This window comes from Grammomys surdaster, unplaced genomic scaffold (genome assembly GCF_004785775.1).
Source record: "Grammomys surdaster isolate TR1022 unplaced genomic scaffold, NIH_TR_1.0 125985, whole genome shotgun sequence".
Lineage (NCBI taxonomy): Eukaryota > Metazoa > Chordata > Mammalia > Rodentia > Muridae > Grammomys > Grammomys surdaster.
In genome coordinates this window covers 2,113,700-2,136,007 of record NW_021620801.1, presented here as the reverse complement: position 1 = coordinate 2,136,007, position 22,308 = coordinate 2,113,700, and the positions used below count along the sequence as shown (strand labels likewise).

Below are 22,308 nucleotides of genomic sequence, written 5' to 3'. Positions count from 1 at the left end.
TGAGGATGTGCTTAGGATGGGATGGTTCAGGATGTGCTGAGGATGGGCACCTTAGGACAGTATGTGATTCAGACAGTCTGTGTTCACCTAATGCTTCCCTCACAAGCCAATTTTGTCTTTAAAACATCATTTCTCATACTGCCCAGGAGAGAAGTAAGCATCATATCCACTTTGTAGTCATAGAAACTGAAGTTTAAAGGAGAAAGAGGCTTCCCTTTTACCCTGAGAGTCGAGGAGAGCTGGGTCCACATGTTTACTGTCCTCACAGAGTCCCTGTCCCCTATGTCATCAATCACCTGCTTCCTGTGCCTTAGTTTCCTTCCTTACTGCACCTAGGGGAATCTAAGCTTCATTCTGGGACCTGCCCGTAAGGACTTGTGATGTTTAGTCAGGGATTATTGTGCAGTGAGTGGTGAAAATCAAGTACCATGCATGAAGAGTTATAGCTAGTGACAAACTAAGGAGGATTGGGTACATTCTGGCTGCTTGCCACAGGCTAGGAGGTCAACACAGCTGGCCTCAAAGACCTGTCATGTCAGTTCTTTGTTTCCTGGGGACAGCCTAGGTGCCATTATCAGCTTGACTTTTGTCAGAAATAGTCTCCAGGAGCATCATGGAGGAATTTTAGAAGTAGCCATGGAATTGGGTAGGGATAGGTAGAAAGACTAAGTCCTTCCAAATCACCCTCTTTGGCACAATTTATGCATACATAAACTGTTTTCAAGACACCTTAAAGGAATCCTACCCTCTCTTTCACCCATTGAGCCAGGCTCTGCTTTCTCCCTTTCTCAACTTCCTCCACCACTGGGTTGAGAAAGCAGAAAGGTTGGGAGAGTTTGTATTCAAAATAGGTTAAAAACATCTTCTTTTGATGCATAGAAAATGTTTGTGAATGGATAGTAAATGTCTGATCAAAGCGGGTGGAAGTGGCTTCTGGGAAATTGTCATAAGATAGATGTGGAAGGAAATAAATTATTTGATTGGTTGAAGTATGAGCAATTGCCTTCTTTAGACATTCTAAGTAAAAAGTTCAAGATTATAATCTACATCCAGTTGGCTGCCTGAGGGTAGCTGAGATTAAGTTTATCTGGCTAGTGCAGGAATCCAGTGTGTTAGCACCACATTGACTAAGAGCCCTTTGGATTGCTCAGGGTTCTCTAGAACAGAACTGAGAGAATATATATTTTAAGAATTTATTAAATCAACATACACTGAAAGAGCAGCAACAGCTGTCTTGTACCTGAGAGGCTGTGAACTCAGCATGTGCTGTCCTTGAGGCTGGTGCCTCACAGAGTGAGTAGTCTGACAACAGCTGTTTCATACCAGAGATGCCAACAATCCATAGTTACTCAGAGCACAAGGCTGGGCCCACCTCAGCAGTCTCAGTCTTGTGCCAAAACCCTAGAAGGTTCCTGGGAGAGCTGCCGGTCTTAGTCAACAGTGGAAGCCTGAAAGCACTGACTCTAACTCCAGTGACGAAAACCAGCAGCAATGGGCGAAAACAACTCAACAGCTCAACAACGAGAGAGGGAAGGCCAAGCCAGCAAAAGACAATCTTCCTTCAGCCAGGCCCTTTCATATTTGGGCTACTAGCAGAAGGTGCCAACCATATTTGGGGTGGGTCTTCCCCACATCAGTTAAGGCAGACAGATCGGGTTCTCAGCTGAGAGTCCCTACTCAGGTCATCTAATTTGTGGCAAGTTGACCTTAAAACCAATCCTCTCATTCGTGGTGATTTAAATGAAAATGCCCCCTAAAGGCTCATAGGGAATGGCGCTATTAGGAGGTGTAGCCTTGTTGGACTAGATGTGGCTTTGTTGGAGGAAGTGTGTTACTGGTGGTGGACTTTGAGGTGGGCTCAAGCCAGGCTCAGAGCCCCGCCCCCTCTCTCCCGGCTGTCTGCTGATGTGGATGGAGACTCTCAGCCACCTCTCCAGCACTATGTCTGCCTGTATGTTGCCCTGCTTCCTGCCATGAAAATAATGAACTAAACCTCTGAACAGTCCCAGTTAAATCCTTTTCTTTATAGGCGTTGATGTGGTCTTGGAGTCTCTTCACAGCAATAGAAGTTTGAACTAAGACAACATTCTTCTACTAAATTATTCAAGCAACCTCTGCCAGAACCTGACCAAGATAACCTCTGACCTTTCTCTTTCAAATGAAAATATTTTCCTTCCCTTTGAGAAAAGTAGCTTCTTAGAGAAGATGGAACACATACACTTGCTTTGTTCACTGTCTTATCCCCAGCACTTCACAAACCTCAACATAAATGTACAGGGATGGATGGATGGATGGATGGATGGATGGATGGATGGATGGATGATGGATGGATGATGGATGGAGGGATAGATGGATTTAGGTAGGGATAGATAGATGGAGGGACAGAGGGATGGATGAACAGATGGACAGAGGGATGGATGGAGGGAGGGAAGGAGGGAGGGAGGGAGGGAGGGAGGGAGGGAAGGAGAGAGGGAGGGAGCAATGAAGGGATGGATGATGAATGGATGGAAGGATAGATGGAGGGAAGGAGAGATGGGTGGATGGGTTTATTATATAGATGGGTATGAAAATCAGTAGGCCCTGGCGAAAACACATGTATTTATATATTTGTGTCTTCTTACTTAAAATTGAGAGAGAGAGAAGGAGAGAAAGAGAGAGAGAGAGAGAGAGAGAGAGAGAGAGAGAGAGAGAGGAGAGGGAGAGAGAGAGAGAGAGAGAGAGAGAGAGAGAGAGAGAGAGAGAGAGAGAGAGAGAGAGAGACTGCTTTGGAACTCTGCACATGAAAACCCTATTAAGCTAAATAGTAGAAAATTATGAGCAGCTATAAAAATGGATAGTTTATTAATTAAAGCTAAGTTCTTTACTCACACACAAATTTAAATCCTGTGAGAAGAAAGAAGATTAAGGAACTTCCCATTCTGTGGATAAGAATTCCCTCAAGGGTCTGCCTTCCCAGTCCCCCTGTGAATTCCTGCTTTACCAGCTGTCTGCAGAGCTCTGCTTGACTACTGATCAGGCTGCCATCCAACCCAGAGGACAGCCCCATTACCTCTATTGTAAGAGGACAAAGGAGTCTAGCCGGACTGAGAGGTTGTTAAAGAATCAAAGACTTAGAGGGTGGTGGCTGAAGTCATTTAGAACCATCTCCTTGATCCCTACAAGGATTTCTGGGGCTTTTGTGAGGTGGGGAGGGATTCTCAGGTCTGACCAAGTGGTCAAGGGAGTGAGTGACCCTCTCGCCTGCTCTTCAAGCTCCAGCTTCCCTGGGAGCTGGCCCAAACTCCCCTCGGAGCCCAAGTTTGCATTTTAATAAGTTGTATAGGTGATCTGTGTGCACACTGCACAGGGTTGAGGACTGTGGGTCTAGTCCACACAGTAGTGAAAGGGCCGTTCTGGTGCTTGTGAAACTGCTAGGAATGTTATAGGTGAGTTACACACATGTGAGTTCTGGGATGGGTGAGCTGCAGATGTGTCCTCCACTCCACTGATCCCCCAGGCATGGAGCAGAGAGAAAGGAAGTAAGCCAGCTGTCCTGGGCGATCCCAGGGAACTCAGGGACAGGGCATTATACAAGACAAAGAACTTCAGCCCCGAGAAGGCTGAACTAGAGGCTGAGGACTTAATCTCTAATTAAGAGACCAGGCCTTTTTGGAGTCTAGAAACTGCATAGAAAGTGAACACTCTCCGATGGGGAGAACAAAATAAACCAAGGTGGAAATGGAGCCATGGTGGATTCTGGGAAGAAATACCTACACGGGGACAATTTGAATTGCCTTGAAGTCGCACCAACTAATTATCTTAAACACTAATAAACTTGTCCCTTAGAGACATCCGCAACTGTAATAACTCAAAGATGAACAGCAGATGAGTGAGTTATTTGGGACTGGATGGATGGCTAAGCTCCCAAGCCCAGAGGGCAGCAATTTCCCCTTCTCCCTTCATACCTCCCGGAAGCCTGATTTTTATTAAATATGCACCTAGCATCTGGCAAAGATCTAGACTTAATAAAACATCTGCCCCACCTCACTTATGAGAATACTTGATGCTATCAGTAGCTTTTTGAGGATGCACTGTTCCTCAGGTTGGGGTGAGGGGAGCCACTTCTCCAGTGAGGTATTTATTTCCTGTTTCGGAGCTGAGCCCTTTAGACTAGTCTCAGACAGGAACTTTCTGGCTCTAGGACCACAAGACAAGTTCTGTGGCAGGGCTGTGGACTTCTTCAATGCCAGTCTTCAACTTCCCAGGTCCTGTGGCTCTCTAGAACTGACTTACAGGCTTTTGGTCTCCATTGTTCTGATCTTAGTGTGACTCTTAGCCCCTTCTTCCCATCCCCCCAGCATCACAGGCAACCAGATAGAACCTCCAACAGAGGATCCAAACAAATGGGAAAGGTGAAAGGTGAAAGACCTCCTAGATTCTTAATCCTGTGAGACAGTCCCATTTATCAGTGACCTGGAGAAAATAGCCACACACACACACCTCCCCCCAACTACCCCTCTCTCTGTTCCTTCCGTTCAAGAGCCCTGAAGGGGAGACACTGAGACACTCAAGGAAGAAGGAGAAAGCTGATAAGGGTTATGTGAGGATGAGTAACTTGGTTTGTTCATAGGATTGTCTGAACTCACAAAGCAGCCTTGCCTTAAACAAATACTTGACAATGATAATGATGACCATGACAATGGTGGTAGTGAGGGTGGTGGTGATGGTGGTGGTGGTGGTGATGAGGATGGTGGTGATGGTGGAGGTGAGGGTAATGGTGGAGTGAGGGTGACGGTGACTGTGGTGAGGGTGATGTCGAGGGTGGTAGTGGCGGCTTTCATTTGTGAATTAAAAATTACACTACAGGTATTCTGCTATGCTTGTTCTGTGCATTGTAGCCAGTATGCACTGTCTAGTGGCCAGGTGGAAATACTCAGCGAAAGACTTTGGCTGATGACAACATTAATTCCAGCTGAAATGATCAGGAGCCTTTAAAGGATATTTAGGAAGGTCATTCATGATTAATCATCTCCTCTACTTTAGGTATAATTCTAGAAATTATGAAAAGGGCATGTCGTTAACTGAGCCCCCGTCAACCAGCCGTGGCTTTCTTACTTTGGTCTCTAGTGTTACACAGCATTCTCTGAACCTCACTCAGTTCCAACCCATACTCTGGGAGATCTGATAATTCGTAAATCGGGAAACAGAAGCGTGAAGAGGTTAAAGAGTCCAGGGTTCATACCCATATTAGTGTGACTTCAAAGATCAATTTTCTTTCTAGTCTACATCCCTGATTTCATATCTGTTCTTGATAACATGGCGCATATTCAATTTTAAGGATAAATTCTTATGAAAGCCTAAAGTGGTTATTTGAACTTAAGCCTGTATTGGAGGACAGGGTGTGTGTGTGTGTGTGTGTGTGTGTGTGTGTGTGTGTACACGCTCACGCATGTGCACACTTGTGTCTATCTGTGTGAAATAGCATGACCCTTTGTTCAAGCTTTGTGTGATTCTGACTGGTAGCATGGGCTGTGGGGTGACAAGTGTCCTGGGAAGAGCCTCTGAGCTACACTCATGCTCCAGTGTAGACACCATGTCTTCTGATAAGTGACATCACCTCCAGTTTCACATGTCCAGACAAGAGTCAAATACTTAGGTAAGACATTAGAATTCTGAACAGAGATCCCAGGAAGGCTGGAGAAGGAACCCTCAATTTTCCCCATCTTGCTGTTGGGGCCCAGAAGGCTTTAAGGAATGTGTGCTTGTAAGCATGGGTTCATCCAGAGCAGGAGAACTGGAGACAAATGAGGGGGTAGGCTCAGTCAGGTCTAATGTTATATCTTAGTGAACTGTCTGTCACCTGAAGCGCTGGCTGAGCTTTAAAGTCTGGTGCCATAGGACTGCTTCAGCTTCCTTTTACTCTGATCCTACAAAGCAGCAGTGTGAAGACATGCCCAGGAACAAGGACACAAGTGACTGAATAAATAAATACACAGGGTTCAAGCCTGCCCCCCCCCTCCCCCCAACTCCTAAAGATGCAAAGCTCTGGAATCTCTATAGCCATCGCCTGGGAAAAACCCACCAGGTCAGAGATGAGTTTGTCTTCAAAGACAAAATGAGTTTTCATTTTGTCTTTGAAGGAGAAACGTGAAGACAGCAGGTTCAAGCTATTATAAACAGACGCTGAAGCTTTGTTTGTTCAGAAAGAAAGAATTCAGAGATAGTCAAAGGGGAAGCTGCCCTGGTGCTGACAGCCCTGAGTTCCAGAGATTCTCTAGCTGAAGATCCATGCCCGGAGGCTTATGGCATTAAGCCTTAGAATTAGACGTTGTGGCTCCAAGTTTTCTAAGGTTTATTGTTCTAGGTGTTCACGGCAGAGGTTTATTGCTCTGGCCTTAGAGTACCAACACCCATGACTAGCATTACAATTTCCAAGATTTAGGCATAGGGACCTGTGGCTTCTTAAACCTTGGTAGCCCTCCTGAGCTCCCCTCGTAGCCTTGGTTCCTCGGACTCCTCACACCTTTGCTCTTCAGTAGTTTCAATGGCTCTGCCATCTCTTGCTTCCTCAAGGCTTTTGCTGCCCCTCATAGTTGTGTGTCCTGTAGATTCTGTCTTCTGCTGCTTTTTAAAATCTTCAATCTCTTCCTAGTGTTAAGACTCTGAGCTTTGGTATTTAAACCCCTCAGCACTTGGTAGCTCTCTGGAACTGATCGCTATCTCTTAGCATTTCTAAATGAACTTTTTCTGGAATTTTGTTAGCCATTCCTTTGCCATGGCTGTCACTGCCAAGGATAGAAACCCTAGGGTTTGGGTTGTTCTGTGGGTGTGATGGTTTGTATATGTTTGGCCCAGGGAGTGGATTAGAAAGTGTGGCCTTGTTGGAGTAAGTGTGTCACTGTGGGTGTGGGCTATAAGACCCTTATCCTAACTGCCTGGAAGCTAGTATTCTGCTAGCAGCCTTCAGATGAAGATGTAGAACTCTCAACTCCTTCTGCACCATGCCTGCCTGGATGCTACCACATTCCTGCCTTGGTGATAATAAGCTGAACCTCTGAACCTGTAAGCCTGCCCCAATTACATGTTGTCCTTATAAGAGTTGCCGTGGTCACGGTGTCTGTTCACAGCAGTAAAACCCTAACTAAGACAGTGGGCAACTAGATGATCCTATTTTGTCAATGGTAAAGACCACAAGCACAAGCAGACCAATGATAATTCATGAAGCTTTCATTATGGCTCATATTAATAGGTTTATGTTACAGTCTGGGTACAGGGGTACAGGAGAGAATCTTCTCAGGCTAACTTGACAAGACTGAGACATAATCTGCTTGTATACCTAGTGAAAGGGCATGGTGTGCACAATTCTACCAATCACGACCTCTCATGTATTGATCTTTAGTTCCTCCAACCCTAACTTACAAACCGGTTAATCACAAGCCCTTATATACACCAGTCTCCAGGCTTCTTGCTGAATGCCTCTGGAGGCTCTGTCTCTCAGCCGAAGTGAGGATAGGATCTTCTAAAGTTTGTCAAGAGCTGCTTTGCCTGGGTTGGTTTCCAGAATAGTGCAAGTTGTCTGAGGTGGTTGTTATGGAAGCAAGGCTTCCTGCAGCCTACGGTATCATGAGCTCAGCAGCTGCCATGACTGCGGTGGTTCTTCCAGGTGGAGTCGAGTTTCTACAAAGTGACCATCGAGAATCCAAAGCTGTCAGGCCAAGAAAGGGACTGGTCTTTGACAACTCCATGCTCAAGTCAGGCAGGCATGGGTGCCTATCAGAGCAAAACAAGCAATTAAGTGGTCCACTGCTTGTTTTTTGCTCATTTAAAGCATCAGAATGTGTCATAAGGAAGATCTAACATGAAATTAACATCATGAAAAATGCCCAACAGTGCTTAACCTCAGCCAAATACCCTTAGGACAGATTGGGCCCTCTGACCTGTCTCAAAAGATGAAGTGGAATTTGTTTAGCGGGCTCACAAAAATTATTGAGCCCTTTTAGGTACCAAGTAATGTCATAGAGAGATACATCAGTCCACAATGAAATTCCCAACCCCAAGAAATTTATATTGATATAAAGGAAGACAGAGAGTGCACAAATATAATTCTACGACCTATAATTTCTACATAAACCTTTGATATGCATCATGATTTTATAGTATTGTTAAGCAATACTATAAATTGGAATAATGTAGGGTGAGACATTCAGATTTGCTTTTCAGGGATGACAACCCCACCCAGAACAAAAAGCTACATTAGAGTAGATGTGTGGATGAGGTGAGCGAGTGAGCTCTGGCTCTGACAGTCTATCAATCAGAAGCTGTAGACAGGGCAAAAGCCCTGTGCTGGTATATGGCTGGCAAGATCAGTAGATAGCACAGGCCACTGCATATGAGCAGAATATGTGAGGTGTGAGAGAAAAGAAAATGCGATCAGATAGTTGAGTGGGGGCATGGTATGTTGGATTTCTGATGACCATGAAAGGAAGTTGGGCTTTCTTTGTAAATTTAACGGTAAATCATTAGACTGTTTTGTAAGAAATGCTCCAACCTGCCTGAGGCCAATAACAGACACAGGAAGACTCCAGTATTAGTTTTGTAAGGATACCATAAAGATTGCGACAACTTGGGAACATGACAACAAAGTGTATGCTCACACAGTCCAGAGAACAAAAATCTGGCTTCAAAGTGTCCTTGAGTCCATGCTCCCTCTGAATGTTCTGAGAAAAATCCATCCACTTCCTCCAGTTCTGAGGACCCGAAGCCTTCTAGGGGCTGTGGCTGCATCCTTCCACCTCTGCCTGTATCCTCAATGGCTTCCTTCCCTGTGCTCACGTTGTAGGAGGTGCTGCTTAATTTTCTTCAGCTAAAGAAAATGAATAGTGCCTGGTCACCTGGATTGCTGGAGCGAAGCGATCCAAGAACCTGGTGATCCTTGGCTATTCTAGGAGGAGCCAGCCTCCACCTGAACTTCCCCCAAATCCTGAGGACTATGTAGGTCCTAATCCTGGGCTCTGTCTCTTAGTGAATAGAACCCATCTTCATGAAAGATCCCCCATGTGCTTTGTGTCCTCCATCAGTAGAATCCATCCTTGGGTTTATTACAATTTTCCCTCTTAGGCCCTATCCCTGAGCCCTGTTTATCTGCCAATAGAACTCATTCTTAATGTAAAGGTCACAGGTGCTTTGCTGCGTAGCAAGGGAATTTCTATGTAGCTATCCCCGAAGCCTTGTGATGAGGATTGTCCCGTGGAGACTTTCCACCCAAAGTTTGACTTTTTAAATGTGTAAGAAAAAAAATTAAATCACAGGATCAGACCCTCTAGATGTTTTGATCCAGTCTGACTGATCAAGTGTGGCTATATCCAATTTCATGATTCCTAAAGAGAATCTCCCATCACCCATGTCTCCTGCTTCTGTCTCCTCGAAGAGGGATTGTCTTTGGGTCTGGGAACCATTTGTATAATCAGAATTATCTCATTTCAAGACTTAATTAAATCACACCTACAAATACTCCTTTTCCTAAATGGAGATGTCACAGTCACATATTCCAGGGGATCAGCACGTAGGCCTACAATTTAGGGGTCCCTTTCCACCATACTTATCTAGTGAGGAAGCTGCTGTAGTAGTCCTGAGAGTTAATGAAGATAATCTGCACCTGGGCAGTGGTCTCAGAGAGCTAAAGGTGATTGCAGTCATGGGGGCGAGGGGGTCATGGGGAGGCTCATTTTCTATGTCACACATATTTTTCCGGCAGCTACCACTTCCAAGCAATGCTGTTGAAGATACACTTGTAGACAGACATGTGGCTCACCTTTCTAGACTTCAGGCCACTGCCAAGAAAGATGGTGGCTAAGTAAATGTGTTACAAGGCACATGGAACAGACAGATCTCACCCTGCTAGAGCAAGAGACCCCTTGTGGATGGATATATTGTACCTGATCCAAGGGTGCTCGGCAGAGGATGGGAAGACTGAAGACTTGAGACAAGTCAGATTTGTAAGGTTCTGCATCATGATCTCTCTCTCTCTCTCTCTCTCTCTCTCTCTCTCTCTCTCTCTCTCTCTCTCTCTCTCTCTCTCTCTCTCAGAGATAGGGTTTCTCTGTGTAGCACTAAGTGTCCTGGAACTCACTCTGTAGACCAGGCTGGCCTCAAACTCAGAGATTCACCTACCTCTGCCTTCTGAGTTCTGGGCTTAAAGGTTCATTACCACTCACTCAAGCCCTACTGGGTCATGATATCTTTGAAGAACTGAGAAACAAGCTTTCCTCCTTGGGACACTTTGCCACCCAGGACACACTTCTGCCCACTCAAAATCTGTAAGCACACCTGCTTTCCATGTTTAGAGTTGCATATGCAACAGTTTCTAGAAGCCTGCCTTCTCCCTGTGGTGAGGGCACTCAGTCAGCTCCAGCCTCCTCTGTTGCTAATGGATCAACACTACTGCCCATAGTCTAGAGTCGTCAAGATCTGCTGAGCTTGCTCTCCCAGTGATGCTCAACACATCTCCCGCCATCCCCTACAGGGATGCTTCTAGTTAATTAAATTTTAACCTTTAAACTGCTCACATAGGCCTAGCTTCCACTTACCAGCTGCAATGCAAAAGTTTAACTCGGCAAAAAAAGTTGCTTCTAAAAAAAACCTTTCATCTACAAGACTCATTAGCATGCTCCAAGTCTCCCAGTTAAAAATCAGAGCCAGAGATAAATGGAGAGAAAGAATCTATCTTCCAACTATGTGCTTTGACTGCAGGTCTGTCCTGTACACCTGCAGGGCTCAGGGAAAAATTATAAGTGAAAGCTCACACACACACACACACACACTCACACACACACACACTAAAATATTTCAAAATAAAAACTCCAGCTATGAGACTCTACAATATATTTCATTTTTCTAATTAAGTAATACCTTCATAATAAACTTATGTGCACAGTTCCAGACAAGAGTCCCCTTTCTTCCACCTCTGGCTCATCCCTCACTGTGAGGAGCTTCACATAAAGCCCAGTGGACATTCCAGCTCACACATCCAAATTCTTCTCACCTTCCCTAAATATCCACCTAATGGCCACACTTTGTGCCTAAGGATTTGTCTTCTGGCTGTTGGATCCCTGAATAGCATAGACTACAGAGATCCGTCTCAGCCGTTAGGAGGGGATCCCAGCATTCCAGTTATCTGGGTGGAGCATGGAAATATGAATGGGATGTGATATTGTAGAGCTCTAGTCAGACACAACCCTTTAGCTCCTGTCTTAGTCATTGTTCTATTGCTGTGAAGAGACACCACGACCAAGGCAACCCTACTAAGAGAAAGTAGTTGGGGGCTTGATTACAGTTTCAGAGACTTAGTCTATCATGGCAGGAAGCATGACACCATGCAGGCAGACAAGGTGCTGGGGAAGTCATTGGGAATACATCCTAACCGTCTGCATGCAGTCAGGGGAGGGAAGAGAGAGGGAGGGAGGGGAAGGGGAAGGGAGGGAGAGGGGGAAGAAAAGGGAGAGGGAGAGGGAGAGGAAGAAGGAGAGGGAGAGGGAGAGGGAGAGGGAGAGGGAGAGGGAGAGGGAGAGGAGAGAGAGGAGAGACTCTGGGCTTGGCATGGGATTTTGAAACCTCAAAGCTCACTTCTAGTGACACACTCCCTCAAACAAAGCCACACTTCTTAATCCCTCGAATCCTTTCAAATAGTGCCACTCCCTGGTGACTAAGCCTTCAAATCTATGAGCCTATGGGAGCATTCTTATTCAAACCGCAACTACTCATCTTATGGGAGAATAGGCACGGAGATCAACAATCATCTTTGCCTGTGCTGAAGTTATCTCTGTGATGGATAATAGGTAAGGAAGTGTGGGGTTCTTCAACCATCTGTTAGGTCAATGATCCTGTCAAGGTGCATGAGAGAAAATCAGGCTAGATCTACCCAGGGAATGGACAGATTTCCTGTATTAATCCAGCAGACTGCACTTCCCAAGCTATTTGTCCCTTACAATTGAAAAGCAAATGATTGATGCTTTCCAGTCAATTCTCAAATGTAAAAGCAAAATAAATGCCTCCCTGGCCTGTGAAGTTTCTTCTTCAAGGCTTCCCTTCTACTCCCCACCCTAGCAGCTAGAAGTGGGTCTGAGCTCGTCTCCTTCTCAAGCTTGAATCTATGTCCCATTCCTGTCAGGTTCAGATGAGAAGCTTCCAGTACTCCATCCTGATGAGCTCATGGCTGTGAATTCATGGAAACACACACACACACACATACATGTACACACACATGCACACACATATCCATACTCACATAGACACATATTCACATGCATGTGCACATACACACACATGCATGCACATGCACACTCAACGCACACAAATGCATTCACATGTACATTCATACACATGCACACAGGTATACACACTTATACATGCACATGCACACACAGAGACACATGCACACGCGTACACACATATTTCCACAGGAGCTGAGGAGCTCCCCAGGAGCTCTAGAGGACAAAGCCACCAGAGAGTTTGTGCAAGAAGAGGGTTCAGTTGATACTTTCATTCTTTCTTTGCAATCCTGTGTGCTCACTGAGCCTCTTTTAGCTACCTGGAGCTGCAAAGTGCTAGTCTTGTCCACCACAGGACACGGCACTGGGCAAACTAAATAAAATCCCTGTCATCAACAACTCCAGCCCAACTGAGGAGAGAAAATCATCAACTAGTGACTTTCGGTACAGGCTGAATAAAGAAGAGAGTTGTCTTATGCTCAGTTACTTTATGGCCATATCACAGGTCAGAGGGCAAGACAGTATCCCTACCCAGAGTAAATGATTGCCTTAAGCAGGGACCATGCTCACACAGCTGCATGAGGTAAAGGACTGAGCCAGTAATAGCCTAGAGGAGGCTATTACCATGCATCTGTGCTGCAAAGGTGTGCCAAGCATCTCTGTGTGTTGTGCACTGTACTCACAGCAACAAGGATTCTAGTGAGAAAACACCAAGGATAAACCGACTAACTCTGCTCAGGCAAGGGAGAGGAGGGACCTAGAAGCTAAAGGAGAGCCCTGTGATCTCTGAGCTAGGGACTCAAGGATGCGTCTTGCTGTGGTTTTCATGGCGTCATTCCTGTTTTCTTTCCCATCCTTCACATAAACAGGGCTCTTCCTTATAGGAAGACAAGCCCGAGAGGCTTTGAGAGCACAGACCAGTGTCTATGTGGCCATCCCTATGGATCTCTTATGGTTTTTGTCACTCATGGGTCTTGGTTTGAAATAGATTTACCTGTCACAGTTATTGTTTTCTTCCGTCTACAGTAGCATCCTGTTTTCCTCTTACCGCTGATGGTGCCGATAGATCTTGACTCAACTGTCTTCAAACCCAACTTCTAGGATTTTAGTCAATAGAAAGGAACTGCATGCAGGCAGGAGTCTCTGTTTGTTGGGGATTGGGAGGATTGGGGTTCTCGGCTTCTCTCTCTCTCTCTCTCTCTCTCTCTCTCTCTCTCTCTCCCTCCCTCCCCCCCTCCCCCCCCCCCCCTCTCTCTCTCTCTCTCTCTGTCTCTCTCTCTCCCTCTCTCTCTCTCATTCTTTGGCAGTGTCACCCATGTATAATGGTGAATTTCAGTCATTTTCAGTCATCCCTCTTCAACCTTCTCTTCGACAAGGGCCCTCCCACTCCATGACTTCCTTTCACACAGGATCCAATCATTCATTTAAAGTTGCCTACATGAAATAGGTAGCTTTTTGTTTTTATTCGATTGTTTTTGTTTTTTTCTGGAACAAGAGCCACTGATCAGTGGCTACACCATTGAAGAAAGTGACACATTCTCCCCCAGAAACAATTAACTGTCAATAGTTTCCCCCTTTCTCATGAAGTGGAGGGCCTCCTCCCACCATGATGAAATGTTAGCTGGACCAATCTTGTACATATAACCACAGGTTTAGTGAGTTTATGAGTGCCGTAACCATGTCATGTCCAAAAGACGGACTTCTGCCCATCCCCCATCTTCTGCTCTTACATTCTTTCTACCTTATCTTCAGTGATGTTCCCTGAGCCTTGGACGGGGAAATGCAGATGTCCCGTTTAGGGGAAAGCGCTGACCATCACTTCCTCTTGGCACTTTGATCAGTTTTTGAGTCTTACCGTTAGCTGCTCTAAGAAGCTTCTCTGGTGGAGGCTGAGCACAGCACTAATCTATGGTTATGAAAGTGAGTATTGAAAAGTCAGCTTGACAATTGTTTTGAGGCAGGGTCTCACACTATAGCCCAGGCTGACCTCAAACTCATGGTGATCCTTCTGCCTCAGCCTCCTAAGTGCTGGAATTACAGTATGCAGTGAAATAAAATCTGAACTCTTAAGTGTCCAGTCCAGCGACCAAAAGTCCCATCTCAGAGGCTGGGTATCAAATATTTAAAGAAAGAACTCTCAGGACCTATTCACCAAATGAGGAATTTGTCTGACTTCCCTCAACTGATTCTCACACATCACAGAGAGTCCATTCTTAGCATCTGCTACACTGATTGACAAGCCACTAATTTCCCCAATGAGAACCCATGCGAAAGTGTTAATTAGCAGCATCTGGTGTAAATCAGAAATACAGATACCAATTGAGGCAATTGTACTCATTATCTCTGGTGTACAGTCTTTCCCAATAAAACATTAGGTGATCATGCTGAGGTGTGAATTCCTGAATGAGGCATTGACAGTCCCGGGAGCACAGTGTTAAAGTGTACGCATTTAGATCCTGTTCTCTATGCGAACATATCTTAAAGAAGAATGCAGGCACGGTCCGTGGCCCATAGGAGCATGTCACCCGGCCATGCCCTGAGATTCAGCTGAGAGCTGAGGAGAGCATGTGCTCCACTGTAGCGCTCGGCCTCGATTACTGTCTGTGAAGAGTTCTGATGCCCTCCCCCCTCCCCCGGACTTGTGATGTTCACAGCCACTGCAGGTTTTGAGGAAAAGAGAAGCAGAAAACCCAAATGAGCAACATTTAGCTTTTCCCTCTGACTGTCCTTCCCAGAAACAGAAAACGTCTAAAGCATCAAGTCACAGTCATTCTCACTTCTTGGCTGACCTGACTGTGAACACGGGGGTCAGGCCTTGACAGTCACCCCATTCTCTAGTCCTTGCCCCAAATGTCATGCTGCTCAACCCATTTGCTCTTTCACTCTTGAATAAAAGGTGTTGGCCACATCGAATCTGTCCCCTCCACCAGGGTTCAGTCCTCAGGTCACTAGCATGAATAAATGCCCGAGCATCATGTAAAGCCGGAAGCAGAATCCTCTTTCTCTTCAAGTAGCATGGCCTAGTTCCTGGAGGTGAGTGGAGAGGAAAAACAACCCGTTGGCTGATCTTCTGACCACAGGGAGCAGAAGCTGCCCAAAGGGTCACGGATAATTCTAAGGACAGGTTTCCTTTTCTGAAGCCAGGATTCAGAAAGGCAGCCATTACTGCCAACCATAGGACTGCAGCCTATCAAATTAAGAAATGTGTTTTAAAATTCAATTACCCCCTCGGTGGAAATAGCCTCACTAATGGTTAGGGGTAGAATTATACCCAGTCTATAACGCCTAACATTTCTAAACCCAATTTTGTGCATTATTCTAAAGGTTAATTCAAAACCTCTCTTCCAAATGGGAAGTTGAACACAGCCAATGGAAGGAGGGCATCCGCTGACTGGCTGAGGCTTTATCAGTGGTAAGAGTTCATTAGTTTTAATTAGTGTAATCACTAATGTTGCATTAACAGTTTAGTGAAGGAAAGTAATTACTCACACACATCCACTGTATTAGATGGGAAGATTAGAATTCATTTTCCAAAAACGATTAGCATTTTGCCAATTAAACGAATCCCTTTTCCGTGCCAGCAGCCCTGTGACCTCCCTCACCCAGGATCATTTAAATGAAACATATTTTGCATCAAAAGATGGAACAGGGAGAAATGAGGAATTAAGGCTGAGTTTCTTTCTAGTTCTTTCTCAGAGTGCAGCGTGTACAGGTCTCCACGAGTTCATAATACCCTACTCTATTTGCATAGTCATTCACTTCAGTCTCCTCTGACTGTGCCCCTGTCTACCACGTGACACCAAAGCAATTAAAAAAAAAAAAAGCTAGTGATGGTGAAAGATAAAACCAAAAGCAAGTAACCAGAAAGACAAAGTGGAAAGGTTGTCACTTGGGTCTGATAGTGGGACATGGGAGGGTTGTTCTGCTGGTCCTATTCTGAATGCCAGTTTGGAGCAGGCTCGTCTGCTTGCCTTAAAAATGCCTTGCTATCCACGGGAGTTCCTTAAAGCTAGCAACTGAGTCTCCTGCTACTCTCCACTTGGCATGGAGGTCATTTCGGCCATAGCTTGACTTACAAGAGCTTAGCAATATGACCTCAGTACACGCCATCTACATCAGATTGGTCAGCTTCTGGGAAAGCTCTCAACACTTCTTCCAATGCACCCTGTGCTCTCTGGCTTCTCTGATACTTCTGTTCTTGTTAGAGAAGCCATCTTCTATCTTCACTCAGTGTAATGTCACCTCACACTAACTACAGTAGCTACCCCTCCCGTGTAGACGTCTAGAGCCCCATTGCATGTGGTCCTCTTTTAGTACCCATGGGACTTAGTTCCAAAACCTCTCTCCCGGTGAATACTAAAGTCCTTGAATTTTAATATTGTTTTTTATATAAGGAATTTGAGCATCAGTTATATAAATAACCTAGTATTCTCATATAACCCACAAACCTCCTCCCAAATACTTTAAAACAGTGGTTCTCAACCTGTGGGTCACAATCCTTTGGGGATCAAATGATTCTTCCACAGAGGTTGCCTAAGACCATCATAGAACATAGATATTTGCATAACAATTCATAACAATAGCAAAAGAATAGTTATGAAGTAGCAACAAAAATGATTTTATAGTTGGAGGGACCACCACACACCAGGAACTGTATTAAAGGGTCTCAGCATCAGGAAGTTTGAGAACCTCTGCTTCAGACTTCTCTACATTGTACATTATAGTAGCTAATGCAACACACATGACACAGAGTGGACAAGATAGAACACAGACTGGGGAGGGGCACGTGGAGATAATATACTCAGAGATGGGACTCTTGGGTCACTCTGCTGTCCTGGGCCAGCACTGGGGCAGCCTAGACCAACAGCAAGATTGAGGCCTCTGGGATTTCATGGTGGCTGGTGTTCAGCCAAGTTGCTGCCCAGTGTGGAAATTAATCCCTCAAGCAGCAAGTAAGGACCAAGAATCCAAGTCACCAAAGTTTTCACTCTAAAGTTTTCATTCATATCTAAATGGTAGTATAACAGTATTTCTTGGTGGGGCAGGGGAAGGTGGTGTTATTTGTTAGGTTGTCTGATTTTCCCTTTTTTGAGACTAAGACTCATATAGCCCAGGCTGGCCCAGAACTTGCTTTCTAGTTGAGGATGAGCTCTCAGTGCTCTCACTCCAGATCCCGAGTGCTGGCATTACAGGCACCAGTTGCCCCAGTTTTTACTTGACCTAGTTTTTAATACCATCCTACAGGCATCATTTCATACAATCTCCTGACAATACTTTGAGGGAAATATTTTTCCCCCCCAAAATTTATTTAATCAGTGCTATTGGACTCATATATAGAAAAGCCAAGAAGAACCTTCCAATACTCAGCTCCAGTTCATTCACTTCCACCCCCAACTTCAGCCCTCTGAGCTCCATGACCTTGAGCTGGTGACTCATCCTCCATATACATGACCATTGTATTCCTGTTGTGATGTTTGGGAAAAAAAATAGATGGGAAAATAGGCTTCTCCGAGACCTCTACAGGACATACTACTGTAGGGTTCTCCATGAAAGTCCAAGGCCCTGGAGCACAGAAGAGCTGGGTCACCTGCCAGGTCTGCACACTACACATTCGTATAGGAAATTGTTTTCTACTGTAGAAAAAAAATAAATGAAAAATATCACTTTAAAAAATATCTACTTTCCATAGTGTCTAACACTTGGTAGAGGCTACGTGTTAGTTGATTATTATTTCTTTCCCCATATAACTCTGATAGGATTCTGGAACCCAGCCTGTCACTTCACTGCTGAAGACAACTGTTCCCCTTAGAGTGGAGTATCGAAGAAGAAGCAGTAGGCCATCAGTAGCTTACCATGCAAGAGCTATAAGAAGTACTCCCTTAGAGCTCAAGTCCTACAAGAGGGCACACACACCAGCTTCTGACATGGCCATGGATTGTGTATATGTGTCCATCTGTGCGGTGTGTGCATCGCACATTCGTGCTTGCGTAGACTTATGCATGTATATGCCCATGTGTGCCTGTGTATGTATGTGTTCCTGTATACCCTTTAGAAAGGGGAGCTAGACTTTGTAGTTAGCCATAGAGAGCTTGCAGAGAGTTCCTCTGAGAGTCAACATAGCGAGGGTGAAAGACAGACTTTCCCCGTCCTCTGAACTGAATGAACTGGAACAAGCTGAGGGAACAGTTGCTCAAAAGTAGTTGAAGGGATTTCTGTCTCAAGAGGATAGCCTAGAAAACCATTTCAGATGAAGGCCTTATACCTGACTCACTATAGAGTACCACTGTGAGTCAGGTCCTATAAACTAGAGAAAGACAAGAATTTCAGATGCAGGAGAGAGGGAACAGAATGTGTGCATAACTGGGCAGGGATGTGCTTGTGTCCAGAACTGTGAGATGTAAAAATGAACCCTATGCTATTATTTACCAGTTTTGTGCCCTCAGGCATGTCACTAGTAAGACCCATTTCTTTTGATTAAAAAAAAAAAAACACGAATCACAATCTCTATGTCATGAGGAAGATCCTTGTCAAAAATGCAATTAATTAGAATTGATGTCTGTACCACACACACTGAGGGACACTGTGTCTGGTTTGCTCATAGCTATATACCTGTCGCCTATAGTGTCTGCCCTTAGCAAGTGCTTAATAAGTGTTTAGAGATCAGAACATGTTACCGTGGGTCTGATTTTGAGAGTACTTATAAAACATTGCCATGAAGAAGAGAAAGTGAGGCTTCCATGATGGAAGTTTCCTGGAGATGAGGAGGCTACAGAGTGCAGAGGGTAGAAATGTGTCTGTCAGGACAGTGTTGGGGGTCCCAGGTTGTGTCCCCTCTCTGAAGTCTGTGACTGCACACAATCACCCCTGTGTCCCACATGTAAACTTAGGTCTTAGAAGAGGGACTAAGATAGCGTGAGCCTTGGGAACAATGGAAAGACAAACGGCTGTTACAGATGGTTTCCTTTTTTATATAGTAACCATGATCCAAAAGGAAAGCCATCTGTGGATCACCATTGTCTACATAAAAATCAGCAGCAAACATCAAAAAAAGCAGTAAACGGGTTGAGTCGGGGGAGTGCCGTTGCTTATGAGGATGGTCATCCTAGGGCGGGCTGTTTGAGAAGGGACAGTCCCTGTAGAGTCAGAAAGACATAAATATTGAACTTTCCTAGTTAAGTATTTAGAACCCAAGTCCCTTTCTTCCCCAGGCACCCATGATGTCCCTCGTGTCTGATGTGTGGATGTGTGGGTGTGTGTTCATGTGTTCATAGATGTATGATCTGTATATTCACTTATGAATGCCAAAGGACAGCCTCAAAGTTATTTCTCAGAGACACCCCCCATTTCTCTTCTCCCCTTTATTTTTTTGGAGCCAAGTTTTCTCACTGGCCTGGAACTCACCGTGTAAATTGGGAGAGTCACTGGGCAGGGAGTCCCAGGGACCTGCCTGCCCTCATCTTCTCAGTACTGGGACTGCTTCTTTTCCTTGTTAGTGTCACATCTATCTATCACCTATCATCTATCTATTATATATGTGTGTATTATATATATAGTGTTGTGTTACGTACACAATTTCAGAACTGATCACTAATAAGGGGGTTCATCCCTGGGGAAGACCATTTCCTCCCTGTATTTCTTTGCCTGTATTTCTTTGTCTAGGGGTGGGGCCCCATGAGACTTCCCATTCCATATTAGCATGCTTATTGGGGTTGTTCTTCAGGTCTTGTTCAGGCAGCCATGTTGTTGCAATATCCTGTCATTACTCTGTCATTTCTAGGAGACACAACTTCACAGCAGGCGTCCTGATCCTCTGGCTCTTAGAATCTTTCACTCTTCTTCCACAAAGTGCCAGAGTTGTGTTGTGGATATTTCGGTTGTGGCTGCGTACAGCACTTCATAACCAGTTGCTCTCTGCATTTTGACCAGTTGTGGTTTTGTGTGTTGGTCTTTATCTATTGCAGACAAGCTTCTTTGATGAAAAATGAGAGTTACGTTTATCAGGCAAAGCCAGTTTGAGAGCTAGCCTGGGGGTGTGGAGCTAGCAGTGTGGGTTAATCCCAAGGAAGAAAGAAAGAAAGAAAGAAAGGAAGGAAGGTGGGGTGGTGGGGTGGCGGGCGGGGGGGAGGGAGGGAGGGAGGGAGGGAGGGGAGGAGGGAGGGAGGGAGGGAAAATAAACAAATGTTCCATGCTTGCTCTGTTCAACTTGCCTTTAATACTTCTAATATCCAGAGAGGCACACCCAGCACAGAGACGAGCCTCACACTCCTCTAACACTTTTCTCTCTCCTTCCAGTATGTGCCTAGTAGACGGGCCATCACTCAGAACCCCGCAGAGCAAGGCAGCTTCCACCCGCACCACCTTCCCCACCACCACCGCCACCACTGTCACCACAACCACCTGTATCAGCATGCCCGTCCCCGCCACCTCCATCACCAGGAGCCGGGGCTGCACAGCGCTCAGGTGACACCCTGCATATGCCCACTGTTCTCCTGCCAGTGGGAAGGCCACCTGGAGGTGGTGGTTCCTCACCTGAGGCAAATCCACAGGATTGACATCCTGCAGGGGGCGGAGATAGTCTTCCTGGCCACGGACATGCACCTCCCCGCGCCAGCCGACTGGATCATCATGCACTCCTGCCTCGGCCATCACTTCCTGCTGGTGCTCAGGAAACAGGAACGACATGAAGGGCACCCTCAGTTCTTCGCTACCATGATGCTGATTGGGACCCCCACCCAGGCCGACTGCTTCACCTATCGCCTGGAGCTCAACAGAAACCACAGGCGTCTCAAATGGGAGGCCACCCCGAGATCTGTCCTGGAGTGTGTGGACTCAGTCATCACCGATGGGGACTGCCTGGTTCTCAACACCTCACTAGCCCAGCTCTTCTCTGACAACGGCAGCCTCGCCATTGGAATCGCCATCACCGAGACGGAGGTCGGAACCAGGGATGCTGCTGAGATGTGAGACCAGGAGTCGCTGGATAGCCTGTGCACCTTGGAACTCTAGACATCAGGACCTTTTTAATTACCCTTCTTTCTTTCCTTTCTTTTTCGTCTCAGGTAATTTGAGGTGTTAGTATTCATCTGCCATGGGCATTATATTATGTAAACAACTGTGATTCAAGATCTTGGTGTGAAATCTGTCCTGTGGTGTTGGTAAAGTTTTGTAGAACATTCAGAAGAGTCTACCAGAGTAGTTATTTCCCACCACTGTTAGTCCCTTTCTTCACTGCCTCCAAAGGGAGCAAGCACCGCTGTTACCAAGAAGCCAAGCACTGGAGTTAAAGGAGGTTGGGCTTCCAAACACATCCTTCTTTCCATCTTTAGGCTGTTTCAGATAGAGTCTAACTTGTCATCAGTGAGGCAGCACATCTGGGGAGAGGGCCCAGACAGCCGAGATCAGCCCCTTTCCAGGAGCCTTGGGCTCAAGGCTAAGATGCTCGAGCATGAGACAGTGTCTCTTCCACAGACCACCGAGTCACCTGGAGGCACCCTTTGTGTCAGAAGCACTAACTTGATCCTGGGCCGAAGGCACTGGTCAGATTAAAAACCCTCTTTCATTTTTTTCAGGTTCTCCTGGCCTCCTTCCTGAGCCATGCCTTTCCCTTTAGTTTTGCAATTAAAGCCCGGATAGTCTCAGTGCTTTTCTGAGAAGCGCTTTGCGGCTGGTGAGAAAGGATAAGTAAGATGCGGGAGAAAAGCAGCCAGAAAGAAGGCATCAAATTAACTTCTAACCTCCGAGAGGGTGCTCCTGCCTCAGTGAGACCTTTTAAATGTATAAATTACAAATCCATCAGCCCCAGTCACTAAGTAACACTTTTTTTTTGTATCAGACAGAGAGCCAGCTACTCTGTTTGTTGATAGTTTATAAGTAAGCTCCATGATCAAACAGAAAGACCCCAGAGAAAAGCAAGTAGGACCTCCCGCCCGGAGAGCTGGCCCTGACACTCCCAGGCCTCCCTGCTTCTTTCCTTATTCTGTAACAAGCTCTGTATCCCTGCTCAGTACTTAAATATGGCTGCTTAGGAATAAGCTCTGCATTTGCCGAAGGAATCATCAGGACC

At 45.7% G+C, this 22,308-nt stretch overlaps 1 protein-coding gene across 1 annotated transcript in view; it reads left to right on the top strand.

The window, feature by feature from the left end:
- Nucleotides 1-21,233, top strand: part of Siah3 (siah E3 ubiquitin protein ligase family member 3) — a 70,329-nt gene extending 49,096 nt beyond the window's left edge. The window contains exon 2 of the mRNA XM_028754260.1: nucleotides 20,538-21,233. Within this exon, the coding sequence (XP_028610093.1) occupies nucleotides 20,538-21,209 (672 nt within the window). The 3' untranslated portion in view covers nucleotides 21,210-21,233. The remainder of the gene's footprint in view (nucleotides 1-20,537) is intronic.
- Nucleotides 21,234-22,308: the final 1,075 nt, after the last annotated feature.